Source organism: Psammomys obesus, unplaced genomic scaffold, assembly GCF_907164565.1.
Source record: "Psammomys obesus unplaced genomic scaffold, mPsaObe1.curated_primary_1811, whole genome shotgun sequence".
NCBI classification, from domain to species: domain Eukaryota; kingdom Metazoa; phylum Chordata; class Mammalia; order Rodentia; family Muridae; genus Psammomys; species Psammomys obesus.
Genome location: NW_026596051.1, coordinates 33,788,082 through 33,807,931, shown reverse-complemented (window position 1 = coordinate 33,807,931; position 19,850 = coordinate 33,788,082). Strand labels below are relative to the sequence as shown.

At 38.8% G+C, this 19,850-nt stretch overlaps 1 protein-coding gene across 3 annotated transcripts in view; it reads left to right on the top strand.

Annotated features, from left to right (window-relative positions):
• The window catches only part of Ppargc1a (PPARG coactivator 1 alpha), a 449,244-nt gene that overhangs the window by 395,692 nt on the left and 33,702 nt on the right, over window positions 1-19,850 (top strand). For all 3 annotated transcript variants that reach the window (XM_055623978.1, XM_055623977.1, XM_055623979.1), the window contains exons 3-5: window positions 13,427-13,621; window positions 15,627-15,749; window positions 16,615-16,819. In XM_055623978.1, the coding sequence (XP_055479953.1) occupies window positions 13,427-13,621; window positions 15,627-15,749; window positions 16,615-16,819 (523 nt within the window). The remainder of the gene's footprint in view (window positions 1-13,426; window positions 13,622-15,626; window positions 15,750-16,614; window positions 16,820-19,850) is intronic.

Sequence of the window (19,850 nt, the reverse complement as noted above, 5' to 3'; positions counted from 1 at the left end):
AGAAAGAAAGAAAGAAAGAAAGAAAGAAAGAAAGAAAGAAAGAAAGACTTCTCTTACAGATTCCCCTGGGTGTCCTTTTATCTTTATACCAGGCTTAAGTAGGCTGTCTGATCTATGAGACCTGTTATGTTAATTGTTGTTGTTGTTTGGTTGGTTGGTTGGCTGGTTGTTTTTTAGAAGGTCTTAGTTTTGGTGGGTGTGCCTATCCTACACCAGAGATATAGTTAAAGAAGTAGAAATAAGTCTTGAAATAAGATTGGGACAAGTAAGTGAGCTCCACTAGCCGTTTCCAGGACTAGTGTCTTATATTTCTTATAGTGTCTGTATTTCTTAGACACATGAAGGATTCTGGACATCCTGCAGGTGTACCTTATCTATTGGCAAGCTTTGTTTGCTTGAGTTCGTGATGGGAATGCCCGTTTTTGTCTTCCCTCAATGGCTCTACCGTTTAGTCTTGTATAGGAGTGATTCTCAGTCCTGGATTCCATTAGAATTCCACCTGGGAAGTTTGAGAAATACTAACTCCCATTTGCAAAGGTACTGATTTAATTGCTCTTGTGTAAGGGCTAAAGCATAAATATTTTTTAAGGTGCATATATGATTCTATTGAATAACCAGTATTGAGAATTACTGCTCTCTAGCTACCTTTTATTTCATATAAAAGATAGTAGCAAACTGTTCTGAGTCAAGTTCTTGTAGTACCAATTATATTTTCAACTTTAAGTGCTTCTAAGTTATCTCAGTGTGAAGTCTTTCCTAAGAAAACTATTCATGCTTTGCTTTTATAATTAAATTTGATTTTTAAATGTTTGGCTTTTCTTAACCACAATAGTGTTCATATTGCTATAGCCATTCTTTTATTCTTCACAGTTGTTTATCATGTTTATAGTAATTTGTGTTGTCAATCACCAGTCTCCTTTCTTGTTCAGAATAAGCTCTCTGAGGGAAAGGATTTTGTATATTTTGTTCATTGCTATATTCCCAGTATCAAGAATGCCTGGCATAGAGTGAAGGCTCAGTCAGTAACTGTTAATGTTGTTCACAATCATTTTGATGTGCAAATCACAATACCTCATTCTAACATGCATATTATCTATTGAAAAACACAGATTTGGTTGTATAATTTGGTAATTATGGTCTGCTATTTCTTTGGAAGTCAATATATTGAGATTTTCCAGCTACGATATTTTAAATGACGTTGAGTCTTAAGGAAGAAAAATAGCACTATAAGAAAACGATACTTCTACAATGTTACTTTCTTTTATTCTCCTGGGAAGCAACAGGATCCGAAGGCAAATCTAATCATCACACTGGCCTAGATCAGAACAGATGCAGACATAGGTCAGTTGAGAGTCGATTTTGAAGAACTTTTGTTCAACACTTTGAATCCCTTTCCTCTCACTTCCTATGTAATAGTTTTGCATGACTTGACTCTGCATGCTCGTTCTCTGCTTGCTTGCATGTATTACTGCATCGTGGTGTTAGAAAAGTGACTGAAGGTTAAGTGGTTAAATTACCAGTTTCTCCTTTTGTTTTTTTGTAACTCTAGATTTCATATCCAGATCGGCTTGGCCCACTCTTATTTCCCGTGCTGTCAGAGGAGAATGTGCTTTTTAAGGCCCTGATACCAAACTCACTTAAAAAATGTTATAGCTGTTATAGGCCACTTTTTCTAAAGGGCGTCTCATGCTACCTCACTATGTATGCTCCCTGCATTCGCATGTAAATCACCAATAACCACGAAGGAGCCCGCATTTAGAACTAACTCAGTGGAAAGTGTTTAAAGATGCTTCATGAAAGGTGCACTCAGTGTGGCATTAAAAACAAGCTCAATATCTAAATCCTAAGAGATTGCAAACTTACTCAGAAGCTTTGGAAAGCAAACCCCACATAAAATTGTTAGATGTGAAATCATTGAGAAAATGAAGCTCTCATATTGTATTTATTTGGTAACTATTTATCGACAGCCCACTCCTCTGTGCAGAGCACTTTACAGGGATAGGAAAGTTGCTCAAGGAGTCTCAGAGCCAATCTCGGCTCTAATGGCTTCTGCTCTCTTGGGGAAGGGCCAGGGACAGCACAGAGGATTACCAGGAAGCACACTTTGATTTCCTTTACCCTAGATGGCCCCACAGAGGACAGACTTGCCTCTGAATAGTTTGCAGCTACCCTTAGACAATTTTCGTTCATTCTGTGCTATTGCTGGGATAGCACAGTAATCAGATCATTTGACACTGTCTGCTTCTTAGTACCAAACCTGAAATGCCACAGAGATCCAGGTGCCGGCGGTCTGCAGCTGCATAATCTCACACATATCTCGTGGTGCTAAGTCTTTGTGAACAAGTAACATTGACCTTTTTGATGATGCTATCTAAGCATTTCTTTTAGGCAGAAAATGTACTATCATATATAGAATGAAGATTGCTTACATCGTCACTCCAGAAAAGTACTGTCTCTGACCTTGATTCATATAGTCTGCTAATTTGCCGTAATAAAGTCTTGTAAGTTATTTACAGCTACTTCCTATCTGAAGATCTGGTGCTGATGTCCGGACTAATTAGGGCTCATGGGTGATCGTTTTATATATATATACACACACACACACATATATACATATACATATACATATATATATATATATATAAATTACTACTGAAACACAAACTTTATAAACTTACATTTTTATTCATTGAGGTTCTCATCTTAGGGTTTATACATTTATTACTGCATTTGGCTTCAACTGCTCTCTCTGTTTCTCTCCCTCTCCTTCTGTCTCCCCCTCCTTTCTCTTTCTCTCACTCTCTGTTTCTTTCTCATTCTTGCGCAGACTGAGATCAGTTGGAAATCGATCTTGAAGAAGCTTGTTCAACTCTTCTCCTATGTAGTAGTATTGCACTCCCTGACACACTATACTCTCCCTATCTGTTCCCTTGTGTTGTTACATCTTTGCATTATGCAAGCCGTTAAGGGATGACTGGTTGAATTACTTGACTTCACCTCTGGTTGTTTTGTTAACCACTGAGTTCTTATCCTAGGGTTTTGCCCACTCATTATTTCCAATGCGGTCACACTGCTGAAGTGGGGAAGCCTTAACCTAGAGATTGGGGTTTAGTGATCCACCCTAGGGTTCAAGACTCTATGTTTGTGTTCTCAAGGCACCAGTTATTCACACAAAGAAGTTGATAGCTTTGAGGCATCTAGAAAATCTGGGGTTGTGTAAATCTACCTTACAAATAAGAGAATGTTTAACATCGGCTTCATTTGTAGGAACAAATGAAGGAAATGGAAGACATATTCTAGCAAAAGAACCAATCACATTTGCTAGTAATAATGCAGGATTACAGTGTAACATGAGCAAAAAGAGTGAAAAGCAATTTTAAAGTGATCCTCTTTCCATAGGAAGGATTGCTCTGTTTTCTGTAATATAACTGCCTGGATACCTTTGTTTTATCTGTTGATAAGTATATATATGCCTTCTGATATGAAGATACATTAGAATAGCCCAAATTTACCCCCTTTTCCTACAAAACACTCTCTCCCATAAAATTTCAATGAGGAATGTGAGAGCCATATTTTTATCAAATACATTTAGCTTTATATCTAACTCTGCCTCCCATTAGGCACATGATTTTAGACTAATAAGAGTGTTAAATGATAATTTAAATGAAATAATACACATATGCTAATTAACTTGGCATTAGACACATAGGAAGCATTCAGGAAAATTCGGTACTGTATCTATAGTTGCCAGCACAAAGACCTCTACACGATCAATCCAGCTGGCATTCCTGAGAGGGTGGGGAAGGACTCACAATGCTCTACTCTTAGCTGAGGGCCTATGGGCAATTGATGACTGCCAAAAGTTAGGCTTCTTTGGGATGTGACCCTGGCAGGTTGCCCATGCTCCACTGTATGGCCTTACAGCTCTGCACATACAGACAGCACTAACTGGACTCGGTTATTAAAAAAAAAACAGAGAAGAGGCCATGAAGATGGGAAAGAGATTTAGTGGGAATTAGAAGAGTTGTAGGAAAGGGGTTAAGGGTGGGCATGGTCAAAATATGTTGCATACAGAGATGAAATTCTAAAAGGATGAATAGAGATAAATATTTAAAAATAAGCTGTTCTTTCTTGATGTTTTAAATTAAAATAGCATCTATCTAAGAGAATTATAACAATAAATGGACAGAAAAATGTTAGCTTTAAGACATTGATCAGTATCTTATAATTACTTTTTTTTTATCCTGAGAAAAAGCCAAAATGATTCAGTTGTATGGTTAACACAGTGGCACTTTCTCCTCTATTTATTATAAGCTAAAAACTCACTGGAGCTGATGTTTTGTAAAATATATAAGCATGTAAATCCAGTGACAGAAGTGCATAGCATATATCAAATTGCTATTCACTATTGATTCTTACAGTGACTATACTAATGTCCACTCTTCTACAGAATGCCAGTTTAAAATCCCTGGCTAAGGTGAATATATGTTCACTGCTCAGAGAAGACCTTGTCATGCAGTGATACAGGTGATTCTGATCCTGATAGAATGCATCAATTGTTTCTTCTCTTTTTGTCACGTGAATTCCAAGGAGATAGATAGATCATAACTTTATATGGCATGATTTTCTTTTCATTAAACCATTCTGATTCTTCTAAAATGTTTGCAAATTGGCTGCTTGGTTATGTGTTCCAGTTTTCATCCCAGACCAGGGCCGTGATTGATTCATCTCTGTATTTAAAGGGGTCATCAAAATCTTTTTCTTTATAATCCATGAGTATTATACTTATTTCTATGGATTCAGAGTTCATGGAAGAACTTCAGAAGAAGCTCCTCTGTATTTCTAACTGTTCATAATTCCTTCTTTCCCACCAAGAATATACTGGCTGCTTGCCTGGACTATCATCTGGTATGTGTGAGATGAATGCAAACTAATTTTAAATCATAGTCTAAGATAAACATTATTAAGGAGATAAATATGCTGGGGGTAGGTGAAAGTGGAAATTACAGAGAAACCTAACAACAAAAGAAAAATTAAATATCACAGTATTTTCTGGGTGTTCTGAAAAGTTCTTATTCATTTAAATTAGCCATATCCAATATGCCAAGTATCTTTTTATTTTCTGTGCTAAATCCTGCAGCCCCCTACATGCTCATCAAGTTCTTTACCACTGAGCTGCCCTTCTAGCTTTACATGCCAAGTATCCTAACACTAATCAAATAGGCCTTTCAGAGATGTTGTTTTAGATAACAAATGAAAAAGGGAACTCACTAAGATACACAATGAGCTACAGAGACAGGTGTCAAAAGAGTAATAGGCTTGGGAAGGTGACAAGAATGTGTCTAGAATCATTGGATAGGCTCTATTGAGAGGAAATATTTGAGTGAATGAAGGGGAAAGAGGGTCAAGTATGTGGCAGGAGAACTTTAGTGATAGGAAACTTCAAGGGCAAAGGACTCAGGAGTGAATGCCTGGTAATTTGTGGACCAGTGGGCAAAAGTTCAGGCAGGTAAATGTGGCATTGATGGTGAGATGATGTTGACTTAGAAATGAATAACCGTATGCCCCATTTAACCTGTGATACTGTGGGCCAACCCTGTGTAGCTGGTTACCTTGGTTTGGGTAATAAATCATCTGGTGGACACCTAGGTAGTAGGTTACCCTTTGGATTTTGGATTTTATTTTTGGAGATATGAAGAGCATGGGCGAGCACTGGCAAGGACAGGGGTGAGACTTGACCATTTTGACATCGGGTTACTTAGTCTTCTGTGTTGGCAATGGAGGATGGTCATTCTAGGCCGTGCAGTGCAGCCAGATTTGAGTGCCTTCACTGGAGTCTGCACAGCGGCTAGCACGGAGCATGGAAGCATCTGTTCCCTTAGTCTGATATCTGCTGCCCTTGAACTTTCTGCAATGATGTTTCTCTCCATTCACATCCAAGGTCAAAAGGAATGCCTTACTGGATCTTCCTGGTGTATTGAGCTTCCTGCTCAATGCAGGAATGAGTGGTAACTCAGTTCCTTCTTCTCCCTACTGTGAGAAGTAGATATGAAACGCCACCTTTTCTGTTTTTCCTCTGAATTAGCTCATTTTGCCCACACCAACTATTCTGTTGAACTTCTGTATTTACACTTTGGTTCCTACAACAGCTTCAGAATAATGAATGCCACATGTTCTGTACATGCTTATTAACTCATGAATATTGTGATATAAGTTAATAAGTTAGATGGAGTCTAAGTACAGATGTGAATATGAATTTTATGCCTGCTTAAATAGGGTCATATGTATTCATGGGAATTAAATGGATTCCTACAGATCTAAATATACTCATGCAGAAAAAAATTCTTCAAATTTGCCTGTATTTTATTTCCACTTGAATTTTATTTCATTTTTGTAAGAATTAGCCTGAGTTCTTGATCATTGCTTTCCTTTGTTGAAATGGATAACTGAAACACAGAGTGCAAAGTTATGATTCTACATTGTTATCTAGTCCACTACAATTAACTGTGAAAGAACAGATGAGAGACTGATAATGTATTTTATTACATATAAATATATAAATATATAAACAGTATCTAGTCATGTTTATATGTATGTACATAAATGTATATAAACATATACTATATATACATGTCTACTCATATATTATGTGTACATGTTATATATTTATATATATATTTAACATGTGTACTTGTACTTGTTATATACATTTATAGGCTCTATGAGTAATATTATAAATGTGTATAATTGTTCAAATTGTCTGTATGTCCGTGATGAGGTACTCAGATAGGGAATTTAAAATTTATGTTCTTTCTCTTGGCCCCAAAATTTTAGCAATGTATTCAGCAGAAGTTGTTGGTTCTAAGGATAAATCGCAAAAGGCAAAACCTGGGTGTCTCTGTAAGAAGTGAAAACACAGTAAAGTATTTTTTGCTGTATGCTGTAAGTTTAGGGGGTCTATTTGGAGTATTGTCTGTTTCCTACTTATGCTTATGGGGTTTTTATGTCATGTTTTTGTTTGGTTTTGTTTTTTCTATCTTCAAGTATCAGTACCTTGTTCCAAGTCCTATATTCTATATGGTAAAAAAAAAAAAAGTGAGTGTTGCATTTTAGAGACCCTGCTTACGAACTTCATCAAGCTCCAGGATCCCCTAAGTGGACTGTGTGGAGCTCTTACCTGTTTCTTGATGATGGGAGAAAGGAGGCACACCAGCTGTTGCTGTCCATGCTCAGAGAAGCAAGAAATATCCCAGAGGAATGTGACAGTGCAGGCAGGGAAAGAAGAAAGAGGGTGGGAAGGAGTCATTTAGAGACATTCAACACACTTCACTCCCCTTTACACAGTGGCCTCTCAGAGCTCATACAAGCACTAAAAAGAGAAGTGGTGCCTGCCCTCCCTGACTACAGTCATCCAAAGACAGGATAAAAAAACTTAGCCTGATGTCAGGGGCTTAGTCTACATTGATATCCTTTAATTTCATTTCACAACAACAACAACAACAACAACAACAAAATATTCTTTTTCTTTTCTTTGAATGAGGCTTCTTCCAAGTTCTGGAATGTTAAGCATCAAATCCAAAATTTCTACATGAAGACATTGTTGCTGTTGTCATCCAATTCACACATGAAATCTGTTCATGGAGAGAGATTTAGGAGAGCATGCCTGTGATCAATTGGATTCTTCATCTGAGCTTTCACATCCATCAGAAAAGTCACTTCTCTATTTAGTTATCTGAACTCTTGGTAGGATGTAGTGGAATGAACAATCCAAAATAGTGGATAATCCAAAAATGTCATTTATATTTGGCTTTGGAATACACTACCAGATGTTACTCTAGCAGATTTCCCTTCTTAATTAGGCCTCACTTAAAGTAGAAGTTAATTTCGTCTTCATTAGCTGTTTCCAAATCAGCAGGATAGGGCAAGCAAGAGGCCTAGGGCATGCTGGGTACTTGGGGGAAGCTGGCCCAGAGTGGAAAGTCAGTGGTAGATTGTGCACATAGAAGGAAATTCAAATGTCAGTAATCAAGATGATAGGTATGTACACAGAAATGCTTCTGAGAACCATCTTGAGGAATTCTTAAGTTGCATTGATACTTTTTATACTATCAATCATAAATTCAGAAGAAGAAAAACAACATTCTGCAACAGGAATGATGCAGAAAACCTGAAACTTTGCACAGAAAAACTAAAGACACCGTAAGGTTAAGTGACCTCTCACACAGATTGATCTCTGAGTCAACAGTTCCTAAGAAACCGAAATTGATTAATGAGTGATAAGAAGACCACCCAGCTTCCTTCTTATTGATGATTTGAATAATGAGGAAGCTAGAATTCTCATGGCCTAATTCACATTAAGAGAGCTAAGATAATGAAGCTGTGATTAAATGGCTATTAAACTATTTTTATCAAACAGAGATCAAGCGAGTGTGAGAAGCTGGGGATGCAGAGTGTAATTGCAATTCTACAAGATGCAGGAAAAATTACTATCATAAGCAGAGCATGGTCCTTCCATAATAGGCAGCATTTAGAAATCTTTGAGTTGCCACATGCGGTGTTCCTCTGTGTTTCTCCCTCCAGGTGTCCGTTAGTGAGGGAGTCCTTTATCTTCTCCTTGATTGGGTGGATTTATTTTCTCTCTAGGGCATGTGGGTGGATGAGCTGAATGCACTGTATGCCCAACCACCATGGAAGGTCCTTTTGCTCCTGTGCACAGGGCAAGACATAGCAGTTCAGGTCTGGAGTCTGGGATTTTACTCTTCAGGTGGCCTTGGGTACCCACAGAACATGGTCTACGCTCTTCAGCTGTGCTACTTGGATTATGTCAAACTCAATGCACGAGTCATTTCAGGACACTGAAGTCTCAAAGAGTGGCAACGAGCCTCCGGATTCTGTTGACTGCTCAAAACCATTATTTATTAATGATGAGGCATGGCTTAGGAATTGTTGCAGATCTAGATTTTGGGTTGTCAGTATAAAAGCCAGTGTATCATCTGTCACTGGAAATTCTTTACACCTGGAGTGAGGTTTTGTTGCTGTGCCCCCTTTCTTCCTGGAGAGCCCCTGGAGAGCGCAGTTCTGCAGACACACAGACCTTTATTTAGGTCAGAAGAATAGCAGCAGAATTGTACCCTGTAAGGAGAAGCCAAGGTTGAAACCCCACCCTCCACAGGAAATGCCCTTGGTAGCAGCAGAGCAACTAAGAAGATGCCTGTTGACCAGGGCTTTCCTGTCTACTATGCTGCAAGGAATCCTTGGAGCTCTTGATCCCTACACAGCTGGGGGTCCTCTGCTCTTTCATTCTCCAGTCTCTACTTTTCAATCTTTTAGAGCAGTGGCTCTGACCCTCCCTAACGCTGCAACCATTTAATAATAGTTCCTCATGTTGTGGTGACACCAGACCATAAAACTATTTCCTTGCTACTTCATTAGTGTAATTTTGCTACTGTTAGGAGTCATAATGTAGACACGTGCTATTCCGGATATCTGATGTGCCACCCCCAAAGAGGGCTCGACTCACAGGTTGAGAACCGCTGTTTTAGATGGAGCCAAGAAATGCTCCATTTTTATAAAATTGCAATTTCAAGGGCCTGGAAAGCAGCTCAAAGGCCAAGGCTGTAAAATGTCCCTTCAGTTGTCACCTGGCTCCCTCATGCACTTCCGTTCCGTCACTTGTGAACAGACATGTGCTCACAGGCCGCTGTGCTTCATCTGTGGCGACTTTGATTTATTTGTTCAGTAAATTGGGACCAGAGCAATAATGGAAAGTGACATTAATTGTTTAACAGAGTCCTCTTTGTCACATCCATTGCCTTCTCTGGGACGATGACTATTGAAACTCACACAAAACTAATTGAAATTGCCACAGTGACGGACAGCCTGCACTCAACTTTATGTGTAAGAATATTTGTTAGTCTTTACACAGAGGCTCTTATAATTAATGAAAAAAAAAGTTTGAAATCATAACACTTATTCTTCCAAACTTTAGGAGAAACATACTAAAATAAATGGTCTTGGAGCATACAGGGATAGCGAACATACCTAACACTCATTTTCAGTTGACACAACTCTTACTGGCATGCGCTGGTTGAATAGCAGCCTTTCCTGCCCAAGCATCTCAGCAACACATGCACAGTCACTGTGACAACCTTCCTTTCACAAGCCCTCCCCATTGTGCTTTCAGGAAAGATTAGTATTAAAATAGTTGGTGGTTTAATCAGATCTTGTAAATTAATTATGACATTATCAAGCGCCAATATTTCTGCCAGTGTGCAGCATACATTCACTTATTAAAGGAATTGGTGGAAACTAGTTAATTTAAGTGTTCTTTGTCATTTTGACTTGATTGGAATTATCAGAGTTTGTTTACACAAGGGATAGAGCTCAGGCGCTATTGTATTCTGTGATTGAAAGCAAATAGCAGCTTGTAGTATCACTGGAAAGCCAAACACAAAATTTACATCAGGGTAAACAAATCACCCATTTATTGGTAAACACTCTTAACAATTTTTCTTCAGTTCTTTTTTAACTTCAGTGAACTCAGCCGTTTTGAGAATGGAATAGGTATTCATGAAAAATGTTCAGTTTAATGAAAGTGCATCTGTAAGCATATGTACTTGAGATGTCTTTTATTATTTTATTAGAAAATACAGTCACTTATTGTAATACAAATCTCATTATTTTGATACAATTTATGGTAGCATATTTTTTTTAAATATAAAAATATAACTTTACTAAGAAAAGTTTTATGACTTGCATTTGTTTCTCTGTTTTGGCATGTGGTAATAATTAAAATTTGGGAATATTAAAAATGAAGTCATTAGAATTTTTTGGATACTAGATTATGATATAAAGCAGCAAAAGGAAAATATTTTACTGTTTTTATTATTAGGAGCATATGGATAGATACAGAAGAACTGGGAGAACAGAGGGTTTGTGTTTTTGTTTTTTGTTATTGGGCAGTTTAATTGTTTTATTTTTAGGGTTTTAAAATTTTTTTATTATTATCATTTATTACAATTTATTCAATTTGTATCCCGGCTGTGTCCCCCTCCCTCATCTTCTCCCAATTCCACCCTACCTCCTCTTATCCCCGTATGCTCCTCTTCTAGTCCACTGATAGGTGAGGTCTTCCTCCCCTTCTGTTTGACCCTAGCCTATTAGGTCTCATTAGAACTGGTTGCATTGTCTTCCTTGTGGCCTGGCAAGGCTGCGCCCCCCAAGGGGAGGTGATCAGACAGCCTGTCACTGAGTTCATGCCAGAGAAAGCCCCTGCTACCCATTTTAGGGAACGCACTTGGAAACTGCTGCCCATGGACTTCCTCTGAGCAGGGGGTCTAGGTCCTCTCCATGCATAGTCCTTGAGGTAGTCCATCTCTGCAGGGCTCCCAGGTCTCAGTTTTATTGGCTCTGTTGGTCTCCTTTAGGAGCTCCTGTCCCTCCTAGTCTTTCTATCTCCCCCGCTTTTATATGATTCCCTGCACTCTGCCCGAAGTTTAGCTATGGGTCTCAGCCTCTGCTTTGAAACCTCCATCAGTAGAGTCTTTCAGAGGCCTTCTGTGGTAGGCTCCTATCCTGAAAGGATGTTCACTTGACGGATGTAATGCGCCATTTGAAAGGAACTGTGGACTTCTGGTCGGATTTCTTTTCTTCATTAGAATTTAAGATTCAACCCATTTGTCATACTCTAATGTACACGCTTAAAGCACATGACTATAGTCTCAAATCAGGGGGCAATAGGGACATATCACACGCAAATGTAACAAAGCTTTGTTAACACCTACAGAGAATAAAATGTCTCTTCTTGGCCTCTTGAATTCAAAAGAAAACAAAGTCTGTAGTTTGACTTCCAAATAGAGACTGCTCAGTAATGAGGGAAAACATTTTTTTTTTCCATGTGAAAATAGAATGACTACATGATAAGGCCCTGCTTAATTTCTCTAGTAATACAATTTGATTTTCTGATTAGCTGTCTTTTTCTGTGATTCTTGTAATTTTGTCAGGTCAATTAACTGGAGTTCAGTGCTAGTGAGAAAGGAAGTGTGGGCATTGCCAGCTTCATTAGATGTCAGCAACTTAGGTGCGTTTTGTAATAGAACCATGTGGGATAATTTAGCCATATTGTTAATGTCATAACTTACAGAATTTGCAAGAAACAAAAAATCAGAAACAGGTCAAATTGTACAAACAATGCAGAATGTTAAAGGAAAGAAAAGAAAATGATGGTACATAGTTCTGTGGATGCCAATAAATGCCATCAATGAATTATTCTAACTAACCCATGTGCCCAGCACTGGGGCTAATTATTACATGCATAGGCAAGAACACATTGTTATATTTGCAAATACAGACATTCCAGTTTTTGTACAAGGACACCAAACTAATGCTGTCTTTTATATAATGTATCCTTAGACTGTTTTCCTTTCCAGTAGAGTTTGGTCCCATTTCTCTTTCTATCTTCAGTCCTTACCATGACATCCCCAAGTAATGTCCTCAATAATGTCTTTGTAAGGCACAATTCAAGATTAGCTTTGTGTGAACGTAAGTAAAAATGAGTTCAGGCAGAAGGACAGCCAGTCACAATACATTGCAGAAGCCCCTACTAAAAATCTTATCACCCTGGAGTTATGCTTCTGGCATGAGAGATGAGTCTGTTCAAGATACAGCGCTAAAGAAAGGTTTCCCTTTAGGGACTGACTTCATAATAAGAAGCCCAGGCATTCCAGAGCACAATCCTGAAGAACTGATAGCCAAGCTAAAGAAGTTAAGAGAAAGAACAGTTTTGCTATGGAAGGTCCCAAGTTTGGGTTTTGGAGACAAGAGATTCGTTATTTGGTGGAAGTACTCAGTAGGCAGAGATTTGACTTAAGTTGGGAGAGATGTCAGGGAGAGATATAAATGATTTGGGGAGTGCACAATGATGAGATTATAATCGAAGTCACAGAAGTGTGGCTCTTCCCTTAGTATAGTTCAAGTTTCTGATGGTATTCAAGTGAAAAGTTATCTAAATATTTGGGGTGGCATACTGTGTTGGAGATCTCAGAACTGTATATGAAGATTAGATGATGCTTAAAATTCTCTCAAGGCCTGATACTTCCTAAGTTGGAGGCTGAAGATAAGGATGTGAAAATGACTATGAATACAGCAGACTTACATGCAACAGTATTAAGGACCAACCTAGCAGGTTGCCAAAACATAGCTCCAAAATCAGTAGATGCTGGAAATCATATGATTCAGGCTAAACATGAGCTATTAGTTGGAAGAAGATGTATCCTTTGTGTTCTAATGTGGGCACTAAGATTTCAATTGTACAGGTTCCTCACCCACCCGGACATGTTCAGCCTATGCGGATTAATCATGGTGCCTACTTCCCCCTGTCAACTCACTCCTGACTTGTGTGGTTTTTCTTTTTTTTCTTCTTCTGCAGAAGATAGATGAAGAGAATGAGGCAAACTTGCTAGCGGTCCTCACAGAGACACTGGACAGTCTCCCTGTGGATGAAGACGGATTGCCCTCATTTGATGCACTGACAGATGGAGACGTGACCACTGACAACGAGGCCAGTCCTTCCTCCATGCCTGACGGCACCCCTCCACCTCAGGAGGCAGAAGAGCCGTCTCTAGTAAGAGCCGTTCCTACTGTAACAGTGGTCAGAGTTGCCTCGGCTGCACAATGCATGGCTATTGTATAGGAACAATTAGGCTTGGATTTTAAATTCAGACCAAAGTGAAAAGAAATCCATAAGCCAGCCTAGATTTGCCAATTCTGTGATTTTTCTATTAAAAGTGTTAATAATACATTTCTTACATGATATAATGAAAGATATTTATTAAAACAATCCTTTACTGTTAGGTATGTGATTGAATATTTTAGAATTGTTAAAGTTCATGTTAAAGACATAGAGAGGAGATCTAGAAAGAAAAGACTAAACATTCACCTGTGATTTTTAAAACCTTATCATATCAAAATGTGTTTTTGATTTAAGATTTAAGGTGGATGTCATTGATTTTTTTTATTTTTCACTTTTCTCTAAACCTTTCCATGCTCTCACCATTCTCTAATTAATAGCCTATTTTTCTTCAATTACTATTACTATATTACATGTAGCATATATGTATATATATATATATATATATATATATATATATATATATATGCACAAGTATGTACGTACAACCTGCCAAATCTGTTTTTGTTGTGTGTATGGTTTCAGCATAAGCAGAACTTTCAGTGGCTATATAATATCTTTTGTATGGGGATGCTATGACTTATTAGGAAATCCACTATGATGAGATACTTAGTTTTTTCTTTCCATGGTTTTGATGTTACAGATTTGTAATAACGTTTACATGTATTTGCATGATTCTACAAATAGAATTGCAAAGTCAGGCACTATGCTATAGTTTAGAACTTTAGATCAGCATTCTTTATGAAGATAGAAAAATAATATCTCGTCTGCAGCCCAGGTTACTGAAATTTGTGATAGGCAATGGAGAGGGAATTTGTTGGCCAAGAGGAGTGAGTTTTCTTTTCAACAAAATGCTTGACCAGAATTTTATTAGTTCTGAGTGCAGTTTGCCTCCTCATCTATGATAGCCATTTGTCATTTGCCATAAATCTCCTGGAAGAGCAATGCTGTGTAAATTATGGAATGCCATTGTTCTAACATTAATAAAATACTCTGGCATGCTATTTGGAGGTTGATTCTCTCAAATCACTAAGTCTGAAGGAATTCTACATGAACATATGGAGACCTGCTTGTCTCCTCCTTGTATTCTGCGATTTCTGCTCTCGAGGAAAATATTACACATGTAAATTAATCCTTGCTCACTATGCTTTCCATGTGTCACTAGCTCTGTGGTTTAGTATCCTAATTTCTTAACAAGGATTTGAAGATGAAAATCTGTATGGTTTGTTCAATTGGGAACAAACTGTTGTTGAGTCAGACACCTGACATGTCAGATCAGAAGGTTCTTGAGAGTCCCTCATCCAAAGGAAGAAACTGGGGCGGCGAAAGAGGAAGTGCTAAGCTTGAGCAGTGTAAAGCACACCTGTGGCTGCTTAGGAGGCTGAGGGAGAAGTCAGTGTCAGAGCTGCCGGAGGAGGCCCTGACTCCCAAAGCAAAGACACAAACAAGCTACATCTAGGCCACTGAGCAGCCTAATGAAAAATTCTTTTCTTTCTCCCTCCAGCAATAGACACTGCTGAAATCCACATTTTTAATTCATCAGTTTATGTATTTAGTTAGGAAACGTGGTTCAGAAAACATTTTCATTGATTGTCCTGTGAGTTTGATGGACATAGAGAAGAAGTGTTAGATTGTAACTCGGCCTCCACAGCTTTGGTGGGCAAGGCGGCCTTCCTTACCTTGTGTAGTACTGTTTTGGAAATCTTTTTAGGAATTGTTACATCATTATTCTATGTAAAAATAATTTAAAAATTGAGGATAACAAAAAAAGGAAATATTTTTCTAGGTCATACTGTGATGCTAAAAATCTTAGCACCATTCTTGTGCTAAGGTGTGATATAGTTAGAGAAATATAATTAGATATATTCAACTTTCAGTTACTAGTTTGAAGCTTAGAAGATGTATAACTTTTCTTACTTTGCCTTTTCCTGGTATCTAGCTTAAGAAGCTCTTACTGGCACCGGCCAACACTCAGCTCAGCTACAATGAATGCAGCGGTCTTAGCACTCAGAACCATGCAAACCACAACCACAGGATCAGAACCAACCCCGCAGTTGTTAAGGTGCACATGCACGATTTTAATACAGGGGAAAGCAGAGGCAGGGTGGCGTGGGTTGGGGCTGGGGTGGGGAATAGGTGTTGTATGATTCTGTGTAACAGACACAAAGTTTGGATGTATTAATTTAGGCCGGGGCGGGCAGCTATCTCGAGGGCGGTAGCAGAAGTGGGTCTCCAAACCCCACACTGGGGTTTGGGGAAACTAGGATGAGTTCTCCTATGCACTGTTTCTGATGCTGGGAATGTGTAATTCTTTCCCCACTGGATTAATACAAGCAGCGGTCTGCACGATTTCCTGGTAGTCTGGTAGCTGTGGTCTGTGGATGACTTTAAGATGCAGGATGGCTGCTTTGCCAGCTGTTTAACCTGAGAAAGATCGTTTCAGATTCACTGCAAAAGATTCGTCTCTGCCATTAATTGGAGAAAACGCTGGCAATGACATAATTCAGTTAGCGGGCTGTATTAAACAATGTTTGTCTTGCCATTCGCTCTGAGCGAAAGCGGAGCGTTAAGGGGTACTTAAGAGAGTTGTGAATACTGGGCCTCAGCAATCAGCGGTAAATTAAGGTTTAAAGCAGCTTTTTTTTCTTTACTCACAGTAAAGGCGCTGTAGGGTCTTGTTAGTTACATGTTGCTGACTATGAACATCGGGATATAGGAGAAATGAAATAAAAAGCTGCATAAATGGCATTTAGGAATTTTAAATGTAATTTTCTTCCTTGTTCTGCAAACAATTATTCACAGCTCATAGATCCTGTACACTTAGACTGAGCACTTCACTGAAAAATCTCCTCTCTTCAGAAAACCTATATCCATTCTGATAAGGTTCACTTCACTAATTTTAGCTTTCTTTATGCCTTGTTTTTAAGACCGAGAATTCATGGGGCAATAAAGCAAAGAGCATTTGTCAACAACAAAAGCCACAGAGACGTCCCTGCTCAGAGCTTCTCAAGTATCTGACCACAAACGATGACCCTCCTCACACCAAACCCACAGAGAACAGGAACAGCAGCAGAGACAAATGCGCTTCCAAAAAGAAGTCCCATACACAATCGCAGTCGCAACATGCTCAAGGTAGGCCATGCCAGGGACGGAGTGCAGCCAGCAGGGGCATTGAGTGAAGTCTGAGCACGTGGACCCTGTGCTTCACCCCCGATCTGTGTTTGTCTGGAGCAAGGGGGTGGGGGTGAGGCTCCTCCACGGACAGATTGAATGTATCCCATTCTACTGCAAGGCGGCATGAGAAACAAGCTCCGAAAGACACCGCATTATTAGCAGGGTGGAGTGGGGCCGCGGGGATTACAGCACCTTTGAGGTTTATACACATCTGCGTTATTGAGATCTTTGACTGTTGTATGCAATTGCTTGCCAGTTCTTTACGGGACTCTTTCCAGTCGTGGAAAAAAACGAGACACTGGAGATCTCCTCCGTCTACCTTGAGAAGCAGTAAATAGCATTTATGTAGTCTTTCTGATTAAGTGCGTTCTTGTTTTTACTTTGTAAGACCACCTGCTATGCTCACAGATTTTACTTTGCATGTAAGAATTTGGAAGTTCCTGATTTCCTCTGCCCTTTGTATTTAAAAAATATTACCTAGATTAAACAAAACATCTGGGATGATCTTTATAAGTCCCATCTGTAGCCAGGAGGCTGATGCTTCCGAGGCAGATTCGGTGATTTGAGGAAAATCTCTCTTGGCAGGGATACAGTTTTCTCTATCACCTCTTCGCCTTCCAAATGTTGAAGTTCAGGAAGCAGAAAGAGAGTTTGCTGAAAGAAATTGTTGCTTTTAAGCATCCCAGCTTCTGCTCTCTACCTGGAATCGTGTTGTATTAGCAGGCAGGTTCCCTAGTAACTACAAACATCCCTCTCTTGTGTTTATGGTTCTCTAAGTTACAGCTACAGGATTGTAATTTCTGGCTGGTTTAAACCATGATCATTTCATATAGGTCTGCTGCCGCTGCCGCTCATGACTTTAATAAGGATATCTTTCTTCGGGTTTATCATTCCTCTGGCTTCCTACCTTGCAGGACTTTTAGGAATATTCTTTTAGTTGTTTAAGTTGGCTCTCCATTAGTAGTTTTTGTTTGTTTGGTTTTTGTTTGTTTGCTTGTTGTTTCCTTGGTGGATGTGGCAAATTTGCTGTTCATCTCTGATTGTGTCTCTGGGGGGCTAAATGTAACTAAATGAGCCAAATGCCCTTTCAGCTCCCTCTGCCAGGATTGGCCCCTGACCACAAGCTCTGTCTTTGCTGTGTTAGTCTTGTGTTAGCAGAGGAAATGATGTTGGAGACTTAGGGAAAGGATCCCACTGAACATGGTCTAGTGAATGAGTAAAGAATCTATTGGGCTCCTCCTGACCAGTTCCCAGATATATGTTCATTTCCTGGAGCTGAATCAAGATTTTCAGGCTCTTTAATCTCCTGTGTTCAGGAACCTGGTCAACTGGTCAATTGGCATGTAATTTAAATTTTTTTTTTCTCTCTCCTCTCTCTCTTCCTCTCCCTCTCTTTTTCATATCTTTTTTTTTTTTGAGATATAATTTTGAGATTTTCTTAAGGTTCTCTTATCATTAAATATTACTGTAAACTTTTACAAACCATGGTATTGAACAATTAAACAGTCCCCTGGAAGATGGAATCTCTGAAGGAGGCCAGCTATATGCAGAATTTTAAAGTATAGATCTGTGGTAAGGCCTAAAAGGCTCATCCCAGAACAAAGCCTGCTGATTCAAAAGAAAAAGAAATCCCATAGTTATTAGAAGCTTGGGATAAATGAAGCCTGGCCTGCTATTAATAACCAGTAGGTGCATACCCTCCAAAATTAGTTAGGTTATTCAAAATTAGAAAGCAGAAATCACATGAACAGTCAGAGATTATTGTGAAGTGGATAGTTCGGTGAATTTCTTCCTGTGTTGGTGTGTTCCTGACTGGCCTTTTGGTCTCCTCTTTGTTATGTCATAGCATCATGCACTTTTTGGTTCTTTAGAATAATTACCTTGCTAATGGCATGTGCTGGGGCTCATTCATTCATTCACTGACATGCATCTTTAGTTATAAATCTCATCTACATAAAGAGTAACATGAGGGTCCTAGCAGCCTGTGGTCAGGAAGTCCTTGGAATAGCACTAGTGTAAATCTCTGTCAGTGAAATCAGTGGTTCTGATGAGATAGCATGGCAAGCCAATGTCCAGTCAGGGCTTCCATTCTGAGAGTGGCTGGAGGACCGATGGCACCCTTGGTAGGCCTTTCATTTCCTACTTGCCTCTGCTGGCATTGAGCATGGTTGTGGCCAGGTTTCTCCCTCTGTTGCTCTCGGGACTCCCTGTATCTAGCTATCTGTAGTTTGAAGACATTTATATGAGAATTTAGCATGCCCTTTCTACATCTCCATTTGTGGTATTCAATGTACATTTATTCTGTGATTTAGCTCTCTGTTCCTTATCAGGTAGTATTTTCTATAGAACCTGTGTAAATTATTCTGGCTATTAGCAAAATACCATAAAAGTGAGTAAAATCTGTTCATAAATTCATTCTCTTTGAAAGGCTGATTAAATTAGCCATACTCAAAAATTAATGTTCAATCAGCTCATCTATCTATATATATGTAAAAGCCAATTAATCAATGTACCTAATTTGTAGAAGACATCATGAGCTTTATATTTCTGGATGCACATTGGATAGATGATATACTTACTATTCAATTGTTTAAAAACTAAGTCCTAATCTACAAATTAAATATGTAAATACTATTTTTCATGTAAAGTACCGTATTCCAGACTAATTTGGACATAAATAATATTTTTATATCTCAAAGGACCTTAATTACAAGGGTTGATTAACTGAAAGTGCACTGAATTCAACTCCTTTTGATAATAGGAGGAAGGAAACGTCATAGTGTCCAACTCTGGCAAGATTCAGTTTTATGGTCATGTAGGCATCATTTAGAATCTTTGTGTCTCAGAGTATTAAACCATAAAGTAAGAAATTATTGCAGAGACCCTTTTTGTTTCAACTATATGATCCTCATTACACATGTAACTACCTCTTGACCTTCTGAAGGCAGTTAACAAAAAAAAATGGACAAAAGATTACATGCATACATCT